General features: G+C 28.4%; 3 protein-coding genes and 1 long non-coding RNA gene across 14 annotated transcripts in view; 2 read left to right on the top strand and 2 right to left on the bottom strand.

Annotated features, from left to right (window-relative positions):
- The window catches only part of LOC114929124 (dystrophin, isoforms A/C/F/G/H), a 420,071-nt gene extending 418,197 nt beyond the window's left edge, over positions 1 to 1,874 (top strand). For 10 of the 11 annotated variants that reach the window (XM_085480171.1, XM_085480172.1, XM_029300536.2 and 7 more), the window contains one exon: positions 290 to 1,874. In XM_085480171.1, the coding sequence (XP_085336297.1) occupies positions 290 to 387 (98 nt within the window). In that variant the 3' untranslated portion in view covers positions 388 to 1,874. The remainder of the gene's footprint in view (positions 1 to 289) is intronic. The other variant, XM_085480174.1, reaches the window with a different exon arrangement.
- Positions 1,875 to 6,824: 4,950 nt separating this feature from the next.
- Positions 6,825 to 21,447, top strand: Chd64 (transgelin calponin-3). The gene is made up of 4 exons (XM_029300728.2): positions 6,825 to 7,041; positions 19,375 to 19,511; positions 19,622 to 19,826; positions 20,103 to 21,447. The coding sequence occupies exons 1-4, from the start codon at positions 6,988 to 6,990 to the stop codon at positions 20,271 to 20,273; spliced, it is 567 nt and encodes a 188-aa protein (XP_029156561.2). The 5' UTR covers positions 6,825 to 6,987; the 3' UTR covers positions 20,274 to 21,447.
- LOC114929248 (uncharacterized) lies at positions 13,000 to 14,027 on the bottom strand. The gene is made up of 3 exons (XR_003819221.2): positions 13,854 to 14,027; positions 13,583 to 13,694; positions 13,000 to 13,147 (listed from the first exon to the last, which is right to left on the bottom strand). It is a non-coding gene; the product is annotated as an uncharacterized LOC114929248 (long non-coding RNA).
- On the bottom strand, positions 21,005 to 22,604 carry mRpS6 (mitochondrial ribosomal protein S6). Its single transcript, XM_029300569.2, has 4 exons — positions 22,413 to 22,604; positions 22,099 to 22,238; positions 21,769 to 21,930; positions 21,005 to 21,679 (listed from the first exon to the last, which is right to left on the bottom strand). Exons 1-4 carry the CDS (start codon positions 22,455 to 22,457, stop codon positions 21,577 to 21,579), a joined length of 450 nt encoding a protein of 149 aa, XP_029156402.1. The 5' UTR covers positions 22,458 to 22,604; the 3' UTR covers positions 21,005 to 21,576.
- Positions 22,605 to 22,731: the final 127 nt, after the last annotated feature.

Consider the following 22,731-nt stretch of genomic DNA (forward strand, 5'->3'; position numbering starts at 1 on the left):
AGCTATTCACAATTATCAATAAGGCAATGGGCACAATCTTACATTTTAATTAAATCAATGCATACATATTTAACATCGATCATACATAATATATCCATGTATGCTTGGATTCTTCTTTTCGACTCGTTTTTTCATGCTTGTCTGTGTTTCTATATATCTATCAATATGTGTGCATGTATTAATTGTTTAAAAATATAAATTGTGAATTTCAACAGCATACAAACTCTGGATCTTAGGAATAATAAAGAGAAGGTAGATAGATGATAAAGAACCTTTTCTTTTATTTTAGGCGACTTAGGAAAAGCTGTAGGCGAATTGGTGACAGTAATGACAGAGGACACATCGAAGACGAACGGACAACGAGCTCCACCACCGGCATTCAAATAACAATTGCAACCGGGAAGTTCGTTTCATCAATGAATGCTGATATTGGACGACGCTAAAAGTTGGCTAAATCAACGCTATCTATTTGATATCCACGATTGTAAACGTTTAATCGTAATCACTGACCAATAACACACAAGTCTGGCTCTAAACGCATATCAGAGAGTACATGGTATATCTGCCGCGCAAATGCAGGGTCAGGGGACTCGTCTCGTGGTGGTTTTGGGTATTTTATAAGTTTTGATATACGTCATTGTATAGCTGAATTATATCAATAAGACGATTATGATTTGGCTTTCGGCGCTGTCCCCTGAGAGTAACTTTATTACATATTGACATGTCATATCATAAAAGTAATTGTAATGAGAAATCAATTGTTATGCTTGCTAGCTAAACTATACAAACAATTAAGAGATATAATGAGAGTAAAGAGGAGATACACGGAAGGAAATATCATTAACAATGCATGCAAAAGCAATGTATCAAATCACATAATCTATTATAGATCGTAGCTTATATTTACATACCCATTCTGTTCACTGCCACGGGCTCTTCCTCGACGTAACTTACACAATGTACATGTTGCGATTCTAGACGACACATAATGGGAAATAGACAGAATACATATATCTGACCTCCTGTACTCGATACTCTTAAATTCTACATATATAATCACATGAAAGAAAGAAAATCTTTTATAATAAAACAGAGAGCGATGCGCATTACGATTTTCAAGTTTATTTTTTATCCAGTTACATGATTTTTCATATTTTCTAAATAAATTTAAACGGCAATGTCTATTATTTAAACCTGCCGAATGTTATTATATATCTAAGAGTATATTGATAAGTACCTAACTAATAAACTGTAGGCTGTATTCTCTAATATGTAATAAAGTTGTCTAGAAAATATTTCATCGCGATATTATTGAAATGTGAGCTTACCGTGGTTTTGTTATTAAGTAATCAGTCTGCGATCTGCTTCTTCAAGCGGATAATTTTTATATTTTGAATGAATTAAACGCGCAACACGTTTTTTTACGCATATCATAGATGCCATATATTAATAATACTATTATATTACTATTATATTTATGAGCGGACGCTGCTTGTGAAATGTAAAATACATATCTTCGAAAAAGAATATCATATTTTGCCAATTCGATAAACATTGCGAATGTATGTCGGATAATAACGAATGTATTGTTATTTACCGTCAGTAAGTCATAAAAAGATTTATTTCACTTTATAAATGTAAAATGATCGAATATGTTTTCAAGCTCCGTCTGTAATCTGTTGAAAGATTGTTGGTTTTGCGATTTCATACATTAATATAACATATTAAAAAATTTTAGAGGATTAGTCATATAAAAATGAAGTTATGTACTGCATACATCAAACAGGTAACTACGTTACTTGTAATATATTGTAATATGACTGAAATGATATGGGACAAAATGCTTAAATAAAAATAATAATGGATATAAAAAATCTTTCTTATATTTTTTTCTACAACTGTTCGTTATATTAATTACCTATATAATAAACCCTAAATTAACATTTATAAGTTATTATTGTTAGTAATGCAACTGTAAACTCTAACTAAACAACGAAGGTAAGGTATTAAAAAAATATTCCTTAGATTTAGTTGTTATCTAATCTATATATTTCGATATATTTCAATAAATTAATTATTGAAATGAATATGTATGTAATGTAAAAACACATTACACCTGCATATTGTGAGTAGTAAACTTTGTAAATTATATTTTCATCTTTGTTTTATTCTGTCAAATCAAGTTTATATTTGTTTAAATAAATAAACTTGAATATATCACATTTTCGATTCCATTAAAAAGAAATTCCTAAAAAAAAAAAAGATAAAAACATGTATTTAAAACGTCCGCGAATTTTGACGATGAATCTAATTTACAACGAAAAATATATGCAATAAAATGTAATCAAACTAGAATAACACAAGCGCGCTCTATTTGATTTTATATTAAAAGAATATATTCTTTTAAAAAATAATATAAAGTTTATTTACACTAGATAATAACACAAGCGCGCACTTCGTCTAATGTTAGAAATAAATAAAACTATTATTAGGAAATTTTTTCCTAATATTAGGAATAAATAAAACTAATATATTCCTAAATATATTCCAAAATATTTAGAAACATTCAGATTTTTTTCAATTATTAATATGTTTGTTTATACCTTAAATAATATTGAATAATGAGAATAATGTAATAAAAATAAAAATTAAATATATTTGTGTATCAGATTGAAAGTTTGTTTCAATATAAAAGGATGATGTAAATATAGATCGACAAAATGTGGATCGATAAAAAAAGAATGAATTCTCGGTCAGAATTTCTCTACGGTACAAGGACGTTGCCTGAACTGGTACTCATTTGATCCGGTTTTAACCATCCTTCGAAAGAAATCGTAAGTGAACCGGTAAGCAACAAACGTGGACTTGACTTAATTTCACAAATACGTAACAGTTTTTATTTATGGGGAATTATTTAATGGAAAAATCTCCATTTATTCTTATTTACTGCATTTGTAATATAAACTACGATTTCTAAGCAACATTATTATTTTATAAATTATATATTTTAATTATATATATTCTATAAATATAAAAAAAAACATCTTATCTTCTTATAGATATAAAATTCTTATATAGATTATCCTGAGAGAAATGAAATAATCTAATCCTTTCAATATTTGGCAACGAAGCATAATATTTTCATGTGTGTGCAACGTATAATTTTTCAGAAATATACATATAGCAAGATAAATTCTAGCATATCTTAAAAACGCATTCCATTAACTCAAATTTCGCTAATGCTGTCAGCAGTTCATATGAGAATCGTGAAGAAACCCTGGAAATTTACGCTTATAGCGCAATAAATTTAAGCAAATAAACTAATAAATTTTGGAATATATTCCGTAGCAAATTTTTTTCAATATATATACACGTATAATTAATAAACAAAAGCATATAATTAATGTAACGAATAATCATACAATACAATTATTAATTCATTTTTACAATAATTATATATGAAATTATATATTAATACATGTATAATTTTGTTATTTCATAATCAAAGATATATTACATATATATATATATATATATATATATATATATATATATATTGTCAAAAATTTTCAGTTACATTCATGATGCAAATTCTTGAAAGAAAGCGACCAAGACCTTCACTCTTAACGCTTCTTTGCGTGCAACTATCACAAATTGCGTGCATGCATGCGTTTAAATCGCTTGTATGATTGTGAAAGAAATGTACTCTCAAACTCAGACTCAATTCTTGTACATATATATTTTTTTACTTACTTATATATGTGACCACGACCTTGGTGCATCGCATCACTGCGTTATGTATTATTTCACACAATAGCGTAATGCGTGAGAATCGCACTAATTCGTATTTTGATTGCAGATTTCAAATGAAAATCAGACACACATATTATTAAATGTATTAAAATAATACAAAACATAAAATAAATATTTCCCATATGTTATTACACGTTTTGAGATTACAATCACAAACTTTTATATATCTGTCCTTATTATATTTCTTTCACCATTAACATTTGGTGGACGTTACAATAACATTTAAAAATATGCAAATATATATATATATATATATATATATATATATATATTGTTATAAATTTTGTTTAAAAAAATAAGAAATATATTTTTTAGCTTTTCGATTGTAAAAACAGAGTTAACATTTCGTCGTAGCCATATGTATCTTGAGACACGTATGTATACCCATAGAAGTTCTACAGGCGATTGAGTCATCGATACGTGACATGTGTATCAATGTGCATAAACAGAAATTTAGTGCATGCCGAAGGCAACACGAAGGTCGGTCGTAATCGATTTTAAATGCGGCACACGTTTATTTGAGCTAAATATCCAAACAAAATAATTATATATGCTTATATAATTATTCAATGTTTTAGACGAGATAATAACGCGTTTTATACTTTTCTTTTATTTTGACACTAAAAATAATGTTACTTATGTTATGTAACTTTTATTCACAATTCTTATATAAATATTTCAATAATAAAGATTCATTGAAAAAAATCTTAAAAATAAAGAATTTTCTTATAAAGAATTTACGAAATTGTGTAAATACATCTTTTTAAACAAACAAGAGTTTCTCTAAATTTAAAGGGTTTCTTTTTTTATAAGATTAAAATAAAATTAGTACATTTTAACATTTCTTATGTATTGTGCGCAAACTGCAATTAAATGACACGATTTAAATGAATGTTTTAAACGCGCGTATCTAATGAAAGAGATATAAACGTAAGGATATACAATATCGGTGTATATACAATATCAAAAAGTGAGCTCAGATTTCTCCAATTGATTGTGCGCCACATATATATAAAAGGAAGTTGTTATTAAGTAAATTCTTAGCATTCCTCTCGGTATGGCACTGCTTTTCTCACGGAGCACTGATTCCTCAGAAGCTGCTAAAAATGCAAATAGACCCGAACGCAGTCGTAAAATGTGCATGCATTTTCAAAAAGAAGTCTAGTGAATGCACCGCGTGCATTAAAAAAACTGATAAATCTTTTGATTTATTCATCATTAATTTTTTGTGAAAATCTGACGTAAATTTAAATTATCCGAAAAATTCAATTTATGCAAAATTTTGAGACACCTTTTAGTATATTATTTAGTATATCATTCTTCTCAATTCTCTCAAATATTTATGCAATAAATATTTAAAATATTTTTCTCAAAGCTATAAAAGCAACTTGTAATATTTTTTTCTAATAACTTGTCTACTCTATAATTATAAGTTATATAAATTATGTAATTTACAACTCAGAAGTTGTTCCTGATATATGAATCGAATCTTATTTCATCGTTTTGATAATACAATTCCATAGTATCAGTTCCTAAAATATAATATCTATATTTTTCTCATTCCATACGTATGAAACGCACACAATTCATACATATAAACATCCCATACATACAGTGTCAGCGTGATACCAGTTTTGTTTCCAGAACGAGTTTCGATCGTGCCGTCGAGAAGCAGCAACAATCAAGACCAGGTAAAAGTATACGGACCTACATATAGCCTATATCTATCGAGGGTTCCATGACCCAGCAAGTATTTTTTTTGCTTTATGTGGGAAGCCTCCGAAAGACCTCGAAGAAGGTCGCTCATTCTTCGAAATCATAATCGAAATCAAAGGAGACATTTGCGAGGAATTCCCGTCGATATCCCCGAAATTCAAATAAAAACATTATATTATGTAGCTAAATCTCTTAAATGTCTTTTACTGAAATTTAATATAAAAAAAAAGAAATAGATTAATTACAATTAAATATCAAAATATATAAATATATTTATTATAACAGAGAACAATAAAATGTAAAAGAAGTGAAAGAAAAAGAAAAAGAATTTTTCCTTTATACAAAAAAATATTTAATTTATTATTAATTAAATATTTGACTCTGTTTTTTTTTATTTTATTGTAGACATTCTCTTGAACAAAATATTATATCTATAGTATTGAATTTTGTAATGCATTAAAATAGGTATATGCATCACAAAAATTAATGCAGAGTCACGATACCTAAGATACCTATAAAGAGTTTTTGAATTCTCAGACGATACTAAGTTGGTTCTCAGAAATCTAAGCCTGACATCATCTCCAGTTTACAATTAGTTAGAGAAGAACTGACAAGTGAGAGAGATGATCCATTAAATGCACTATTATAGCGAAATTTTTACGCTGCATTGGGAAATGTTTCCTTTTTTACTACATAAAATATCGATTTAAAATTTAAAAGAAATATTTATTTATTTTCTCTTTAATTATATTTTGCAATTATGCAATTATAGAAAAAAAAAATTTAATTTTATATCTCACAGCGCATCTACCAACAAATCATTAAATAAAAAAGCAATAAGAATGCACTGCATATCGAACTCTAAATATTTTGATCCTGATGTAGTATCATAAAATCTCATTTCAATTTAAAAATCTCAATTGATTTTAATTGCAATGTTTTCACGCTTTCCATCTTTAAAGCTCTAAAACAAGAATATACATATACTATACTTACACTCACGTTTTGCAAACATAAAAAGAAACAAGAAGATAGACAAATTAAAAAAAGAAATGCATTTACAATAAATGGATATAGTATACGTTCGCTGTCGGCGCACACGTCAATTTAATGGAAATATCGCGCGAGAGAGAAAGAAAAAAGGATCCTCTTACCTCCTCACCTCCAGGAATCCATCCATCGTCTGACGTCATCTCCGGAGCGGCCTGGAGAACGGAGGTCACGTGTCGCAAACATGCCGCCAGACACGAAAGCTCAATACTTGGCGCGGGCGGCCAATGGGTGCGTCGAAGGAACTCCAGAGCGGAGTGTTGTCGGTTCGGTTGTCGCGTCGTCTCGTCGCCGCGCCGGTTCCCTTCAGTCGAGCCGCGGCCGCCGAGGTGTGACAGTGCAGTGCTCGCGTCTCCTCTCCGATCGAAGCCCGCGAAATTGTAAAAGTCGTTCCAAGGAGCAAGAGAGATGGCCTGTAACAGAGCCGCCAAGTCCGGATTTGCCGCCGAGGCCCAGAGAAAGGTGAGGACCCGCGCGAGAAGGATTCGTCGACCCGCTTTTCTAGTATATACGCACGATCGTTGGCATCCTGCCACCCTGACCTAGTCAACAGCCACCCTCTTCCCCACCTTAACCGCCCGGGGTACGTGGACTCGACCTACTGAGGGTGCATTTCCGCAGGGCGCAGACGCGCAGCCCTGTTCGTTGAATCCGTGAATGCGCGTTTATATAGGGATGTGGTATCACCCAGCTGGAGGGTGACGAGGCCGATGAAAACACAAATGTGGCATTGAAATATCTTTCCATGAAGCTCCAATTATAAAAGCTTTCGTTATGAAATCTTTAGAAGTGGTAACTAGATTTTTAATAGATGCATATATCATTAAATGAGTAATGAATTAAATAATATTTTAATTAAATAAAAAACTGTACCCAAAGTATTGATTTCTTACATAGATTCTTTTATCTATGTTTGTGCTCTGAGATGGGATGAGAGTTCAGACTTAAAACAAACAAATAATAGATAATAGATCATCGAAGTTATGTGAAAATATGAATGATTGTCACTAATATAAATTAATGTCAAATTATACTAGTAGTTGAAATTAAAATAATTATCATTCTATGATTTTTAATCGATAGAATAGTAATAATTATTCTATGTAGTTTCAAAATATAATGGTAACCAATATCTATTGTGTTAAAATTTCATCAAGTAAATACATTTTTTATATTGAAATAGAATCAAACACTTGAAGATATTTCATTCATTTACTTAAATATTAGATCTTGTCTATTTCTTATTCATATATTTTTTTTAGCATTTTGCTTTACTTTGCAACACAATTCTATTTTGAGCTACTCATAATCATAATTTTTTTGTCAAATATATTATTACAAAAAAAAGAAAATACCAAGTTCGCATACCAATATAATGTAGCACACAGTAAATAATGAGGTAGGCTTTCGCTACTCTCGTATCTTCACCCTCGTTCACATAGCTCGTGTTTACCTTATCTTTACCGTGTAGATAAATTTGTGAGAGCATCAAGAGAAACTCATATAAATAATAAAATAAAAGCGTGAAAATATAAATTATTTCAAATTTTAAACAATTCTTTTTTTCATGTTTGCTGCAATTTAAACATTTCTTGTTTCATTACTTATTATAATCCGATGATTTCAATAATCGCAATCGTATATCAATTTTGAAATGCATTATTAATTTGCAAGGAATATCTTTTTATATCGAAAAAAAATACGCGCAACACGATTAACAAAATTTCATGACACATTATCCAGTTTGGCGAACCTTTGCACTAAAGTTCCATAAAAGAGTGTTTATCTCGCAGCTGTGTTTAAATGTGTGCTATACATTTGCCTGCTTTCACAATTCTGATTGTGAGACGAAACGATACCCGCCAGTCGTAAGTCACTTTGTAACACAAACCCATGTAAGTACCTTAATCGCGAATATTTATTCAAGTATGTGTATATTGACCTAAAAATTTTGTAAATATAAAACTGATAATAAAGCCCTTCTTAAATGGAACCTTAAAAAATTAATTGATTGTATATAAAACGACATAATACGATTTCGAAACCTTATTACACAATCATAAATTAATTTGACCGATAATAAACGATAAGAGATAGCTTTCATAAATTTTTGCGAAGTTTGATAAAAGAGTTAAAAATATTTTGTTTTTTTTTTATATCTATACTATTCTCGTAAAATAAAAAAAATAAACATTTTAGTGATAAAAAAACGTGTTCTTTTTTTATTTAATAAGAATATTTCAGGCGCGGAATATTCAGAATGCAATCAGTTTCACGAAAAGATTATTATTTTAATTTGCTAAACAAAATTCACAGAAATTATTAACCATTTTATGCATTCTTTAGATTGCAAAAATGATTGACGTAAATCATTTAATAATCATATATCTTTTGAATTATGCATTGAATGTAGATATAATGATAATTAACCATCAGATGCAATATCGGATGGTGGTAAACCAAAATCTTATGCAGAAATAATCAACATCGAGGCTAATCAAAATTGAACGTATAATAAACATTTAATATTTCAATATTTCTGTTAAGAAAAAATCGATTAAATCAATAAAAATCGAACATTTGACGACGTATACGATAGTACAGTTGCAAAGACAACCCACTCTCATAAGTAAAAATTCCATCAATTCGAAGATGTAATGAAAAAGTTAAATTTTGATGCGTACTCACAAAAGATGCGTTCGTCCTTTCGCGACATTGATTCCTTTTTCTCACCTGAGATATTCTATGGAATTCAGCGTTGCATTTCGTTCCGTAAGCGGTAACAGCTGCGAGGCGGTCGTCTCTTTCGAGGGGAATTAAAATGAGATCCACACATTGCCGAAGAAGGGAGCGTCCCTCGCAAAACCCGCTGGCCATGGTACACTTCTTCGACTGTTCGTGTTACAACCCTTCTCCCTCTATAGCATTCTCTTCAATATTTCTCTCTCACATAGCCACATTCGAAATTGCCTCTTACTCTTCCTGTAGACAAAAATTATTAATTATTTTTATCTTATTAATTTCATAGTGTTTCTAATTTATTCGAGAGTTGATTTAATGAATAATAAGGATATATCTTATGTATACAGAGACATTTTTCTTTATCAGTTATTTCTTCAGTGTGGGTTTGCACGTAACGCATTGAGTACTTCAAGTACCATGCTTAGAAACATATAACATATTTCATATTCTCGAGAGGAACAGAAACTTTAGTGGTACTTCATAATCAACGTTCACCAAGAATGGAAATATACTGAATGTTACCGCATATATGGACAGTGAGTCATTTTTATCAGTTTTTTCCTTTCTGCATATACTATGATTTACTAAATTCCATTATGAATGTTATAAATTTAAAACTTATCGCTATTTCTCTAGATTTTACTATTATAAGATCTCCAGATATATTTAAAAAATTAGAAATAAATTATATAATTATTACGTTACACAGATACTTAAAAATCACAATAAAATTAAAGTTTAAAAATTGCATTTTTTAATTTGTTCAATAATACTATCACATAATTTGCGTAAAATATATTTTTTTATTGTTATTATATATTTTTATATTATAATAGAAGACTTGTAATTTCTTGTAAATTAAAGAGTATATACAAAGAAATTATAAAAAATTATTTTACATTTTAATAAGAAATGAAAATTGTTAAAACAAAAATACATATTTTACAATATTTAAAAGACATTTGTCGCAATAAGTTTAAGAAGTAAGAGGAAGCTCAGACTACTCATTGCGAGCTAAGATAAGCTTATCGTCTGCGGAATGCAGTTTGAGCCAGCTCGTTATACTTCACCGGTACGAAATCATTTGTCTCAGAACGTTGTGACGCGTATGCATTAAGATTAAGTGTGACGTTGCATATTGTGAACTGCCAGTACAAAAGCCTCGTGAAGAAATTTAATATCAAATTAGAAACTCGTGATATTTTTTATTATTAGAGTTTGTGCAAAATTTTATTACTGAAAAAAATTTAATATTAAAAAAGATATTTATATATTATTATCTAATTATTAAAATTTCCTAAGAAAAAATTATTAATAATATTATTGCAATATAATTAATTTTGTAAAAATTAATCTATTCCAGCAATAATACCATATTCAGTGATAACAATTTTAATAACTTTCTTCATACATCATATGTTACAAGCGAAGGCTACATTATTTAAATCTAAATTATTATTGCCATTAATAATGAAAGTTATATCATTAGTGATGTGTTGATGATCAATGAGTTATCATTAATAGTTATTATTGTCTGATAATTAGAGAGTGAAAAGAGTACCTATTATCGTGCATAGAACAAGGTGCAAACGTTAATTAAAATTCATGATAACTACGAGCGTCCGTAAATATATATATAACATTCTAAGATAACAGCGACACGCTATGATTCCGAGGTAGTATTAAAGACGTAATTACTACTATCAATGCTATAAATTAAAAACTGTGAGCCATGACCATCTCCCATAATTGTTAGAGTTCAATGTGCCTATCTGTTTATACGAGCCAACGGAAGAATAAATACATATGATTAAGCTACTGACACCAGGTGAGATAATATCATAGGCATTATGATCTCGAGCTCTTTTTTCTCTCTGGGAAAGGAATCAATTTAATTTCCATTTATTGACACGAAGGTAAAAATTGTTGCATGGCATATTGCAACCTCTGCCAAAGCTTTTTGAGCATAACAGCTAATTGATAATTATAATAATCAAATGGAGTAAATTAGAGTAAAAAAATTTCAGCATTATATTATAATGCAGTAATTTTAAATATATTAAATAGTGACAAAAATACACATCTCTATAGATAATATACAAGATTGTATAATTTTTTTAATATAGTTGTTTTGAAGCAGCTCATATTTTTGTTTTACATTCTCTTTATGTCATCATTATATTTGTAACAATAGATAAATAATTTTTTTTAATATTTTCTAGGTATATATATTTTATGTAATCCTCTTATCTTTTCTATATATGTGTGTAATTCTCTGCTGTTTATTTTGTTGTAATAGTAATCTTCTTTAGAATTATGACTTCGCGGTAACTTACTGACAGTACAGTCTTTTTCTACGAATATCATGCCATACGATGAATGTGTAGTATTATAACCGTACTCTAAAAATAGAGATGCTTCATCCCCGAAGAGGATATCTGTATTAATGGCCGGAAGTAGAATAAAATGCTTTCCGTTTCGGAGGGAATAATATGAAGAATAAGGATTCTTTACGCGCGCACCTTATTATTCTTACGCGTCTCTATGCGAACAGATAAATCATTTGATATGCAATTTCACATTTTGATTTTAAGCTTGTAATATACTACATCAAGATTGTAATTAGCTTAAAATTAAAATTTTATTAAAGTAATAAGAAAGCAAAATCAAGTCACGCATATAAATTAAATTACGAAGAAATACATATATTAATTTGTACTTTTAAAATTTAATTTTAAATAGTGAACTGACAAGTATTAAAGGTTTTAATTCAGTACTGTTATAATCAGAGATGCTGATTAATTAATTACTTTTTAAATTAATTATGACATTTAATTACAAACAGATGTAATCAAATGTAATTAAAATATTTTGAATTAACGATTAATTTTAGAAAGATTAATTAGAGATTGTTACAATGACGATTGATATAAGCTATAAGATTAATCGTCATTGTAACGATCTCTAATTAATCTTTCTAAAATTAATCGTCAATTCAAAATATTTTAATTAAATCTGTTCATATCATTTGTTCAATTTTAAAAAATTTAATTGATATTTTGCCAACTCTGGTTATAATATAATTATAATTACATAATTATATTATAACATTATTAAATTAAAATGACAAAACAATAACAAAATATTATATATATATGTTTATATATATAATATATAACGAAATATCAATTTTATATATTTTTTATATTAATTTTAACCTAACAGAAACTACCTAACGAAATGTAAAACCGATCTAACTATAAAAAAATGAGCGAAATCGCATGAGTTATAATCGCATTTGACACATCATTTGTGTGAGCTTATAGCTGATAAAAGTTATCGCGTTCTCTCCGGAAATGCATTACATACATCAGAATCTACGAATAGAATAATATTCATTTTTATTTCGCTTATTTCTTTAATCCTTTTAATATTATTTGATATAATAAAGAAATATTTTATTACACGTTTTATATTGTAATACTATACTCTAAATAAGCAGATATACTTTTATTATCATTTCATAAATTTAATATAAAACTTTCAACACTTTAAATAGTACTGATTACATATATTTATGCATAAACACTTTCATACCTTGCAACTTGGTTTGAATTTCATTATCATACATCTTGCTAAGCTTATCTAGGAAGATATATCTACTAATTCTGTACTTACGAAATTATGTCGCAGGAAGTACTTAATTAATTAACTCATCGGATCAGAATATTATGAAAACGTAACGCAAATCCTGTATGAAGTTTGTCCAGAAAACTTTCTCCACATTGTGACTCATTCCACAGCATAGCTTCTTTCTTATGTCATCCTGTAAGATGACATAAGATTTATAGACAATTTTAGTTATCGATATTTCGCATATATGCTTTATTACTTAAGAAAATACTTTATTTACAATTAGCTATGTATAACTTCCTTTATTTACACCTTCCTTTATTTAAAAAATATAAGCTTTAAGAAGAAATACATTTAATAGTTAATTTTAACAAACAACTTGACAAAATTGATGAAACAAAAACATTTAAAGCAACATGATAAAAAGTTTAAAAAATATATAATAATTAAATTCGTAAATATTAGATGATCATTTAATGCACTCTTAAACAATTCATTCAAAGATTTATTTTTCTTTGATGTAAACCTGTTGAACAATTGCATGAATAATTTAGCTATGTAATATCGGCAACTATGATAGAATCATGAATAAATTTATAAGTGCACAAGATGACCGAGTTTCGCAGACCTCGCCATGATCTGGATAGGAACCCCTTGACCTTGCATTCTTCTCAATTAGCAACTATGGGTTCCCATGACGCTTACGAGTGTCGAAACAGAGTTCTTTATGCGCTGAAAATCTACCATTGGAAATGGAACAAATTTTATTTGTGCTTTATGTTTTTAAATAGTTGGCGAATATTAATATAATATATATTTATTTTCTTGAGAAAGAATATTGTATTTGAAAGAGTTTGTTAAAAATTAAAATTATAAAGTATATACGTATATGCACTTACATATTATCTTGTTTCACGCTTCTATATGACTCTTGCTCGTCTTTTTATTACTTATTCATGCACAAAGTGAATGCGGTTTCTTATAACGTACAAAACCTCGACGAGATCACGTTCGTGGCTTGTGTGAATTTAAAGATGACGTTATTCCATGTACCGTCATGATTTTAATGTGTATTCAACTTCTTAAATAGTCAATATATATACACATACATACATTCGCACATATATGAGAGAGTTGATTATATACATCAACGATTAAATAGTCGAGTCGGTTTGCATAACGTTGACATTAAATTATAATATCGCTTCAATTATTATTTATAGGATATTATAACGATACATTTTTAGAATTAAATGTATTCAATATGTTAATGTTTTGGTGAACGTGAAGATGTAAAAAACGAAATTCCAATCAGAAAAGAAAGGATCTAGAAATATCTAATTTGTGTCTCTAAAATAAGAGACTTGTAGGTTCCTTGAATTATAACATGTGTTCTTTTTATCTGTTCTGATATATTGTACATGTAGAGATGCGATGTTCTTTCAAGCTGACCGCTCTCTTCTCGTTTAGAGGTCCTTATACGGTCAAGAGCAACCGGACAACCTTCGCTCACAATATGCGTTTAAGAACTTCTCGAGAAACGCGTATGATCGGGCAAGTCGCCTAAGGGGATTATGTAATGGATCGGTCTTACAAAGTAGGTCAACGATTTTGACGGTAATACGTGTTGTATACGATAAGTTTAAATTCTCGTAACGAGCGTATACCTTTTAAGGGTACTCGTTAAGCACGACTGCAAACTTCCTTTAGAAAGGAGATTCTCTACTCGTCGAGTGCACCATACTAACATGCAAATCAATCAAGTGAAGTCTTGTACATATCCGCGCATCCTTGAAGAACCAAAGTAAATTTACGCGGTTTTTATCACATTCGAAAATGTAAAAATAGACAACAATAATTGCTTACGAAATAATTATATTATATTTTTCAATGGTATATATATAATATTATTCTCAATCTGTCGCAATTAATATATATGTATAAAAAATATTAAAATATATAAATTTTGTCATTATTTATATAATTATTAATAATTTATAACCCTGGCGTATTTGCACTGATTGCGAGGAATTACTTCGATATCAAGCCGTTCATTAAACATCTGGCAAGATTACGATCACCCTAGTTAATAAGCGAAACAACTTTGCTCATCACGACATAGTCGAGCAATTCAATCTGGCTTGCGCTTCATTGATAGCAGCAGGCCTCTGACCTAATTCTTGTGACCATGAACGTGTGAATATTACATATGTTCAATGTCATCTTTAAAAGCATATGATGAAAATGCATCATAATTCTTTAATTACAATCCCTTTTGTAATCTCACAAATTTTTGGCTCTTATTTGCATTTTTAACGCAGTTAAATTACTTATTTATGGCTTCATAGGCTGAAAGCTTGATAATACGATAATAATATCATGAGCGTAAAGTTAGAAATATCATCGATAAGTGAAATTTAGAAAAATCAATCAATTCATAGATTCTTATAATTCACACGAGAGCACTCTTACATTTAATAAATAGTGTAATAATTATCTTGTAAAAAAACCAATATTTTGCTTCCGTTTCGCACAAAAATAATTCTAATCTATGATTGTATAAGATGTAATCTTGATAAATCCTCCCATAAATCTCATTAACTGTTAATATCTGCTGTGTTATCTAGCTGTGATATAATTTTTACAAACTTTGATGAAATTAATTACATAAATGCGTGAAGGCTCTTTCAGAGATCGACGTTTTTTAGGATCACTGACCACGAATTAAAAAATTGGTGAATTAATTTTTTTTATATTAATAATGAATTTTTTATATGATTAAATATAGTATACAAGTTTTTTTCTATAACTTCGGGATGCATATAAACTTCGTGATGAGTGTTATGCGGTTTACACGCAAAGAATGTAATCCTCACATAATTTCTAATACAAGTAAGCTCTCCGCATCGCCTTCATATTTTAAGGATCTGTTCGAAAGGTTTCGAGATCCAAGATCATATAATATATCGAAGAAATATCCTCGTATCACACCTCTTTCCTTTCGCTTCTCTCTTTTGGCCATTCATTTCTATATAAGGATTACGATAAACTCTCTCGCCTCTTGGAATTCGATACGAGACTTTGCAGCCTGCCGAATTGTTGAATTAAATTATTTGTACAATCTCTAGAGATTGTATTCTCTAAAGGTAAAAGTTTTCTCATAAGTTGGACCGTCCGGTATTTAAAAACTTCTATAAATATTTACATTTAAAAGTCTATTCGGTTCTTTCTATTTAAAGCTTCATATTTTATTAAATCTCTCTTTTTATTTATCTTTTTATTAAAATTTTTCTGGTGCTGATATATGTATATGCTGATGCCACAAATATAATCTTCTTTAAAAACAAACTTCTTTCAAATTCCAGCGTATATTATAATAAATGAGAAAACTAATTAGTACTCTTAGATTAAAAGAAAGAAAAAAATTGTACACTTGAATTTGAATTAATAGTATAAAATACAACTATCGGTAAATTACTTCAAAAAGTTAATACATTTCCTTTTTTAAGTTTGAATGAATATTGCCTGTGCTTCAACTAACTCTATGATACATCATATATATTTATAATACTGATTATTCTCACTAACTTTAACCTTGATATTGATAAGATATAGACAGTTATCCGGTGATATCATACGTACAGAGAGAATCGTCGAATGTGTGAAATTAAAATTTCAAATTCTACTTTTTTTATATTTTTATACATTATTATCTTTATATCTTTTACTCTAATAATGTTAAAAAAACAAAAGATCTAATATTATATTATAAAATAACCTGTTTTTCATCAAAAATATGTTTAAAAATGCCACAAAATATTTTTGATGTTGATGAAATATTTAATTACATAAAATTAGGCGGTGTCTTCAAAATTTATTTACGTTATTTTGCATTGTGCTTTATATGCACGAAAAAGCGATCCAAAGTATCACGCGCCTATGCTAAAACTTGTCACTCTTTTCACATTAATTAAATTATCGTGCGCTTACTTAATGTCTAAATATAGAAGCGATCGCGTTCTATATTATTAATGACAGTAGTCACGGTATCGCGTACACTCTTTAAAAGAGAGCGTTTTGATATCGAGGAATGTGCAACTATGCGGAACAAAAAGTAAATGACCGAGCTCAGAGATATTAATCAAATCACGTATAACATTTTTTACGAATTTAAAGTCTCAAAATTGTATCAAGCAAAGCTTTTCAATTTTCATAATCTTTGAAATTAATTATACTAATTTGATGAAAGATATTTGACTTTATATTGTAAAATATTTTTTAAAAATTTAAGTGGGGAAATTTTCTTAGTTAATTAATAATTACATATAAAAAAATACAATTATTAACATTTAAATATTTGTTAAATATAACTAACAATAAATATATTCAATTTAGAGAAATAAAATTATAAATTACAAAATTTTAATTTCATTTAATGAATAAAAAATTTTGTGTCTATATGGAAGTTACTTTTTTCATTTTATATAATAAAATTTATTAGAATAGAATTTCTCAAAAGGAATTTTCATTAAACCGAAGATATATGTATTGCGCAACTTGATGACATGCGATATGGCAATATATATACATATGTATATTCAATATTATGCAATAGTATTCTTATTCGTTTCCGATTTGAACTATCAGTAAAATTGAAATTGAAAAAAAAAGACTTAATATACATATCCATATAAGTTTCAAATGATTAAATCAAATGAAGATTAATTTTGGGCAATCACAAGATGATGTTTCAGATGAAATAAATACATAAATATAAGAATATTTTGCACAAGATTTATGGCATTGTTTCATTTTGTGATCAGTAAATTATTCAACACTTTGCAATAGAATATCTATTAATGATTATGCTTTAAAAACATATAAAAAAATGATCCAAAACATCGTACAAATTTTTGTAAAGAAGAGAATACGAAATAATGTTAAATAAAAATTATGAAAATAGAATACGGACGTTTGGTCCTAACTAATTATTTTGCACAAAACCAGAAATGTTTACGTGAAAAATTGATGTTATCATAATTTGAATTCGTGGGTGATTATCTCTGTTGGGAAACGCTTGAAATGTATTTCCTTGATAAGTAAAGATACAGATGTATATGCAATACATCTGTGCAATATACACGTGTTCATTTATGCTCTTTATGGACGATAATGTTTTTAGAGAAAACATGCCACAGAAATAATTTCGTGCTGGCATCGAATCGCTTTACAGTGACGCACCGAAAATTTGAAACTACATCCGCTGTAAAAACACTTTCACGCGAATACCAGACGCATGATACACATATACATACACACATATATGTATATTATATTATTATAATTAAACGCGTAAAATATGTCCGACCCCATAATGTGTCCCACTATATAAGGCACTTTCACATATTTGCACACTACAATTAATTCGATATCGATCTCATCTTAAAATTTCCGAAAGTTATTAATATATGCTATAATTGACATTTATTTATAAATGATTGAGATCCCAAGGATTTAAAAAAAAATTAAATTTTTTAAAGAAAAGGAGAGATGCAGTTGAACAAATAATTATATCTTTTATTTAATCGTGAATCGACTTTTTTGTAAAATTTTAAGATGAAATTGATAATCAAATTATATAAATAATTAAGATATGAAGAGATTAAACAAAATAAAATAGGACAAAATGTTTTCCGAGCAAGTTAGAATTAATTTAGAGTTGAATGAAAGAAATGCGGTAGGACATCCTTTACATACCTGAGTTTCTCGAAGTGCATCACGATTCAAGGCACCGTATTTCTAACGGAATATGCATACTACAGGAAGATGAATGTTGACGGTCCATGCTTGGAAACCTTTCCTTTTTAGGCAATCACGCCTATAGGCAGGTAGAAATCGTTCATCCTAATAGAAATGTATATTTGTTGATTTCTTTTATACAAACCAAATTGATTTCCATCAGATATGATAATGTATGTAATGGAAATAATAATTTAACAAAAATTGATAATTTAATAAAAAAATCTGAGGCAAACTGATCTATTAGAAATTATTATATATTTAAATAATATTAAAATAGCAAACGCACAAATATGAAAAAATGCGCAGTTTCCTAAAATGAGACATTTGTATTCACATAAAAAAGATACGCGCATGGTACATTTACTGAAAGAAATAAATTGATATTGTAATGAGTTATAGGTCAGTGACTCTGGTTACATTCAGGGTTACAGACCCTACAGGATGCATTACTTAGCACATACTAGAACATCACATAATTAATAAGTGGCCCTTTCACTTAATATCAAAGCCAACATTGTGGCTTGTGGCCGAGAACTTGAAAATATAATAGCATCTACTCTTGCATCTCTAGAGATAATTTTTAAAAGGATATAACATGTTCATTTATTTATATTACAGATCAATAGCAAGTACAGCGAGGAACTGGCACAGGAATGTCTGGAATGGATCAAAACGATTACTGGCGAAAATATAAACACCACCGGGGATATGGACAATTTTTACGAAACCTTGAAGGATGGCGTCCTACTTTGCGTGTACATATTTTTTAAAAATTCAAAAAATTACGAAAAATGCCGATCGACATAAAGATCATCGGCGAAGCAAAAACACTTATATTAATTGCATTTGTTCTGTTTCCCGCTAGCTTGGTGAATGACATTAAGGAAGGATCGGTGAAGAAAATTAACAGGACATCGCTGGCTTTTAAATGCATGGAAAATATAAATGCTTTTCTGGAGTCTGCGAAAGCACTAGGTGTCCCAGCACAGGAGACCTTCCAGACCGTAGATCTTTGGGAAAGACAGAATTTAAATTCCGTTGTCATTTGCCTACAATCTCTTGGAAGAAAGGTATAGTTCATAAACATAAATATATCGAGTGTAACTAAAAATTTCATGCATATTCCTTTATCACAATCCGTATATATATAGCTGCTCTTTTTATAAAATTATTAAAATATCAATTATTTTTGAATTATAAACCTGTAAAAACAAAAATCTTTTCGCAAATTAAGTTTTAATTAAATCAATATATGCTGTTAATATATATGCTAGAAAAATATTATTTACTAGTTCACAATAATGTCGTAAAAATATTCGGATGTTCTATAAAATGTATTTTTACAGGCGGGTAATTACGGCAAACCAAGTATCGGTCCTAAAGAAGCGTATAAGAATGTACGAAATTTCACGGATGAACAACTCAGGGCTGGACAGGGCGTGATAAGTCTACAATACGGTAGCAATAAAGGTGCTAATCAAAGTGGCATTAATTTCGGAAATACCAGACATATGTAAACCATTATTTCGTATTTTCGCTGAAAAGCAAAATCACTCTATTTCTTACCTTATCTTGACTGTGTTCCCTCAACACACAAGTATTCCTTTAGTCATAGTAAATCGCATAATACATGTTCATCGAGGTCCAAAATAAAATATATTAAATGGTGCATTAGATATTCTCTGCGCGTATAATGGAAGAGAACACACAGTAAGATATTTCAAGTAAAAGTGATTTGAAAATCGTAATTTGAAAAAAAAGAAATGATTTAACTCTCGAATACACAAGTGAGGGATTTTTGAGACTTTGTAATATTTAATTTTTATGATATTTTTAATATCATTGATCATATCTTTTTTTTTCTTAAGCTGTCTTTGAACAATACTCACAATGTGAGTTTATATATATTAAATTTATTTTCTTATTTAAATTTTTATAAATTTTGGATTCTTAATAAAAATTTAAGAATCCATATATATCCAAAAGTTAAATAAACTATATTTTGTTTTTGCATTAATATGAATTATTTAATTTCTTTATCATTACTTATATATATACTACTTATTATTTTTGATTGAATCGCATTAATGATTTAGAATCGATATATGATGTCATAGTTATACATCATATATGTATGATAAAGTGAGTATTCTAAGAAAAATAGTATATGTAGTGCTTTATATCCCGTTTCCTGATTATAAGACAACTTAAAGTGAAATCGATTATGTGTGTATAATACGTATGCTACTGATGTGTAAGTTATTGTATTTCATGATCACAACGCAATTGTCTAGCTCTCAGGATAGAAAATACATAAACATTCTTATAATTACAAAAGAACAAAGATATGTGTATGTAGCATTAGTCTGGACAATTATAATACTTGTTAAATATTACAAAGTATATTGTACAACGATAGAAGCCATAGACTTGGCTAGCCATGTTGTCATTGCAGTTGAACACTTTTCACAATTTAATAAAATTATTTTACAAATTCATGTTGCACGTGAGATAAAAATAATTATTATAATTATTATATAATGATGAATGATTATATATTAAGTATATATTTTGTACAAATATATATTGATGGTTAAAAGAAATAATAATTTTTCATAATATGAGTTAATAAACAATGCATCAATAAGTGATTTTTACATTAAATATTACTTATGATGAAACACTATTGTATGTTGCATTTTTAATTTTGTTCTATCCTAGTAAATCAACCAATTCTCTTTCTAACATAAAATGTTATATATATATATATAGAACTATTTTATTTTTGAAACAATAATATATACAATAAGAAATCTATAATTATTTATTAAAAGGATAATAGTTCAATCCACTATTATATTTAAATTCGTATTTATTATTATGCCGCTTCTTTGCCAATTCCATCATTTTCTGAACACTAGGTCTATATAAATAAAATAGAATAATTGAGATATATGTGTATACACATACACGTTACATTATAAATAATAAAAAAAAAACAAGTATATATACCTGTATGGTGGAGGTAACATTTCTTCATGGAACGTACACTGTTGTTCCCTTGGTATATTTTGTTTAAATATTTTTGCTCTAATAACATCAATATCTCTGTTGTATTCATCATTAATTTTCTCTATTTCTTTTGGTGGTGCATCAAAATATATTAAAAAATGACTGAAAATATCAAATAAAAGATACATATATATATATTTGTTCTAATTAACATATAATAAGAAAATTATCAATTGCATTTGATATGTCCTAATTTAAATACAAAGCTATTACAACTATGCTTTAATCACAACTCTGATTAATAATATAATAATATTAATATAATCTTACTTTGCTTCTCTATGAAGACGTCCATGAATTTTGGCTTTGACCGGAAGCCGTTTTACTCCCCAATTCTCAATTTTTCTGATAAAGCCACCAGTATTAAATATTGTTGTGGTTGTTCTTTTTAAAGATTCTACCAATTCCGGCTACAAAATATATGCGTCAAATTATATATATATATATATATCATAATAATAATAATGTTATGATGGAAAAGTCATGTAGAAAAGATGTGTGAAAGATAATAAATTATATTATAGATATAATTAGCACGTTTTATATAGAAAGCATAACCTAGTATACATTATAATACAAAATACCTTCTTCATGATACGTAACAACAGCGGCAATTCATATGTTGGCATGTTTGTTACTTCACACAAGTATAATTTTTAAACAATTATAAAAATAATAATATAACAATCGCTATATATCCAAAATTCAATCCTATCCTCTTTAAATCAATATCATGAACGTAAATATAGTCATAGTCATTGAAAAACTGCATTATATAGATGTACAAACGAGATCCATTCGGAATCTTAGGATAGGAGCACAGGCTTTTGCCTAAAGGAATCAACCAATCAGAATCTTTCATTTTTACCGGTGGCCACTCTCTTGTTCCTCTCTGGCATAATC

The sequence above is a fragment of the Nylanderia fulva genome, unplaced genomic scaffold, assembly GCF_048542155.1.
Source record: "Nylanderia fulva isolate GAGA-0341 unplaced genomic scaffold, ASM4854215v1 Scaffold14, whole genome shotgun sequence".
Classification (NCBI taxonomy): Eukaryota; Metazoa; Arthropoda; class Insecta; order Hymenoptera; family Formicidae; genus Nylanderia; species Nylanderia fulva.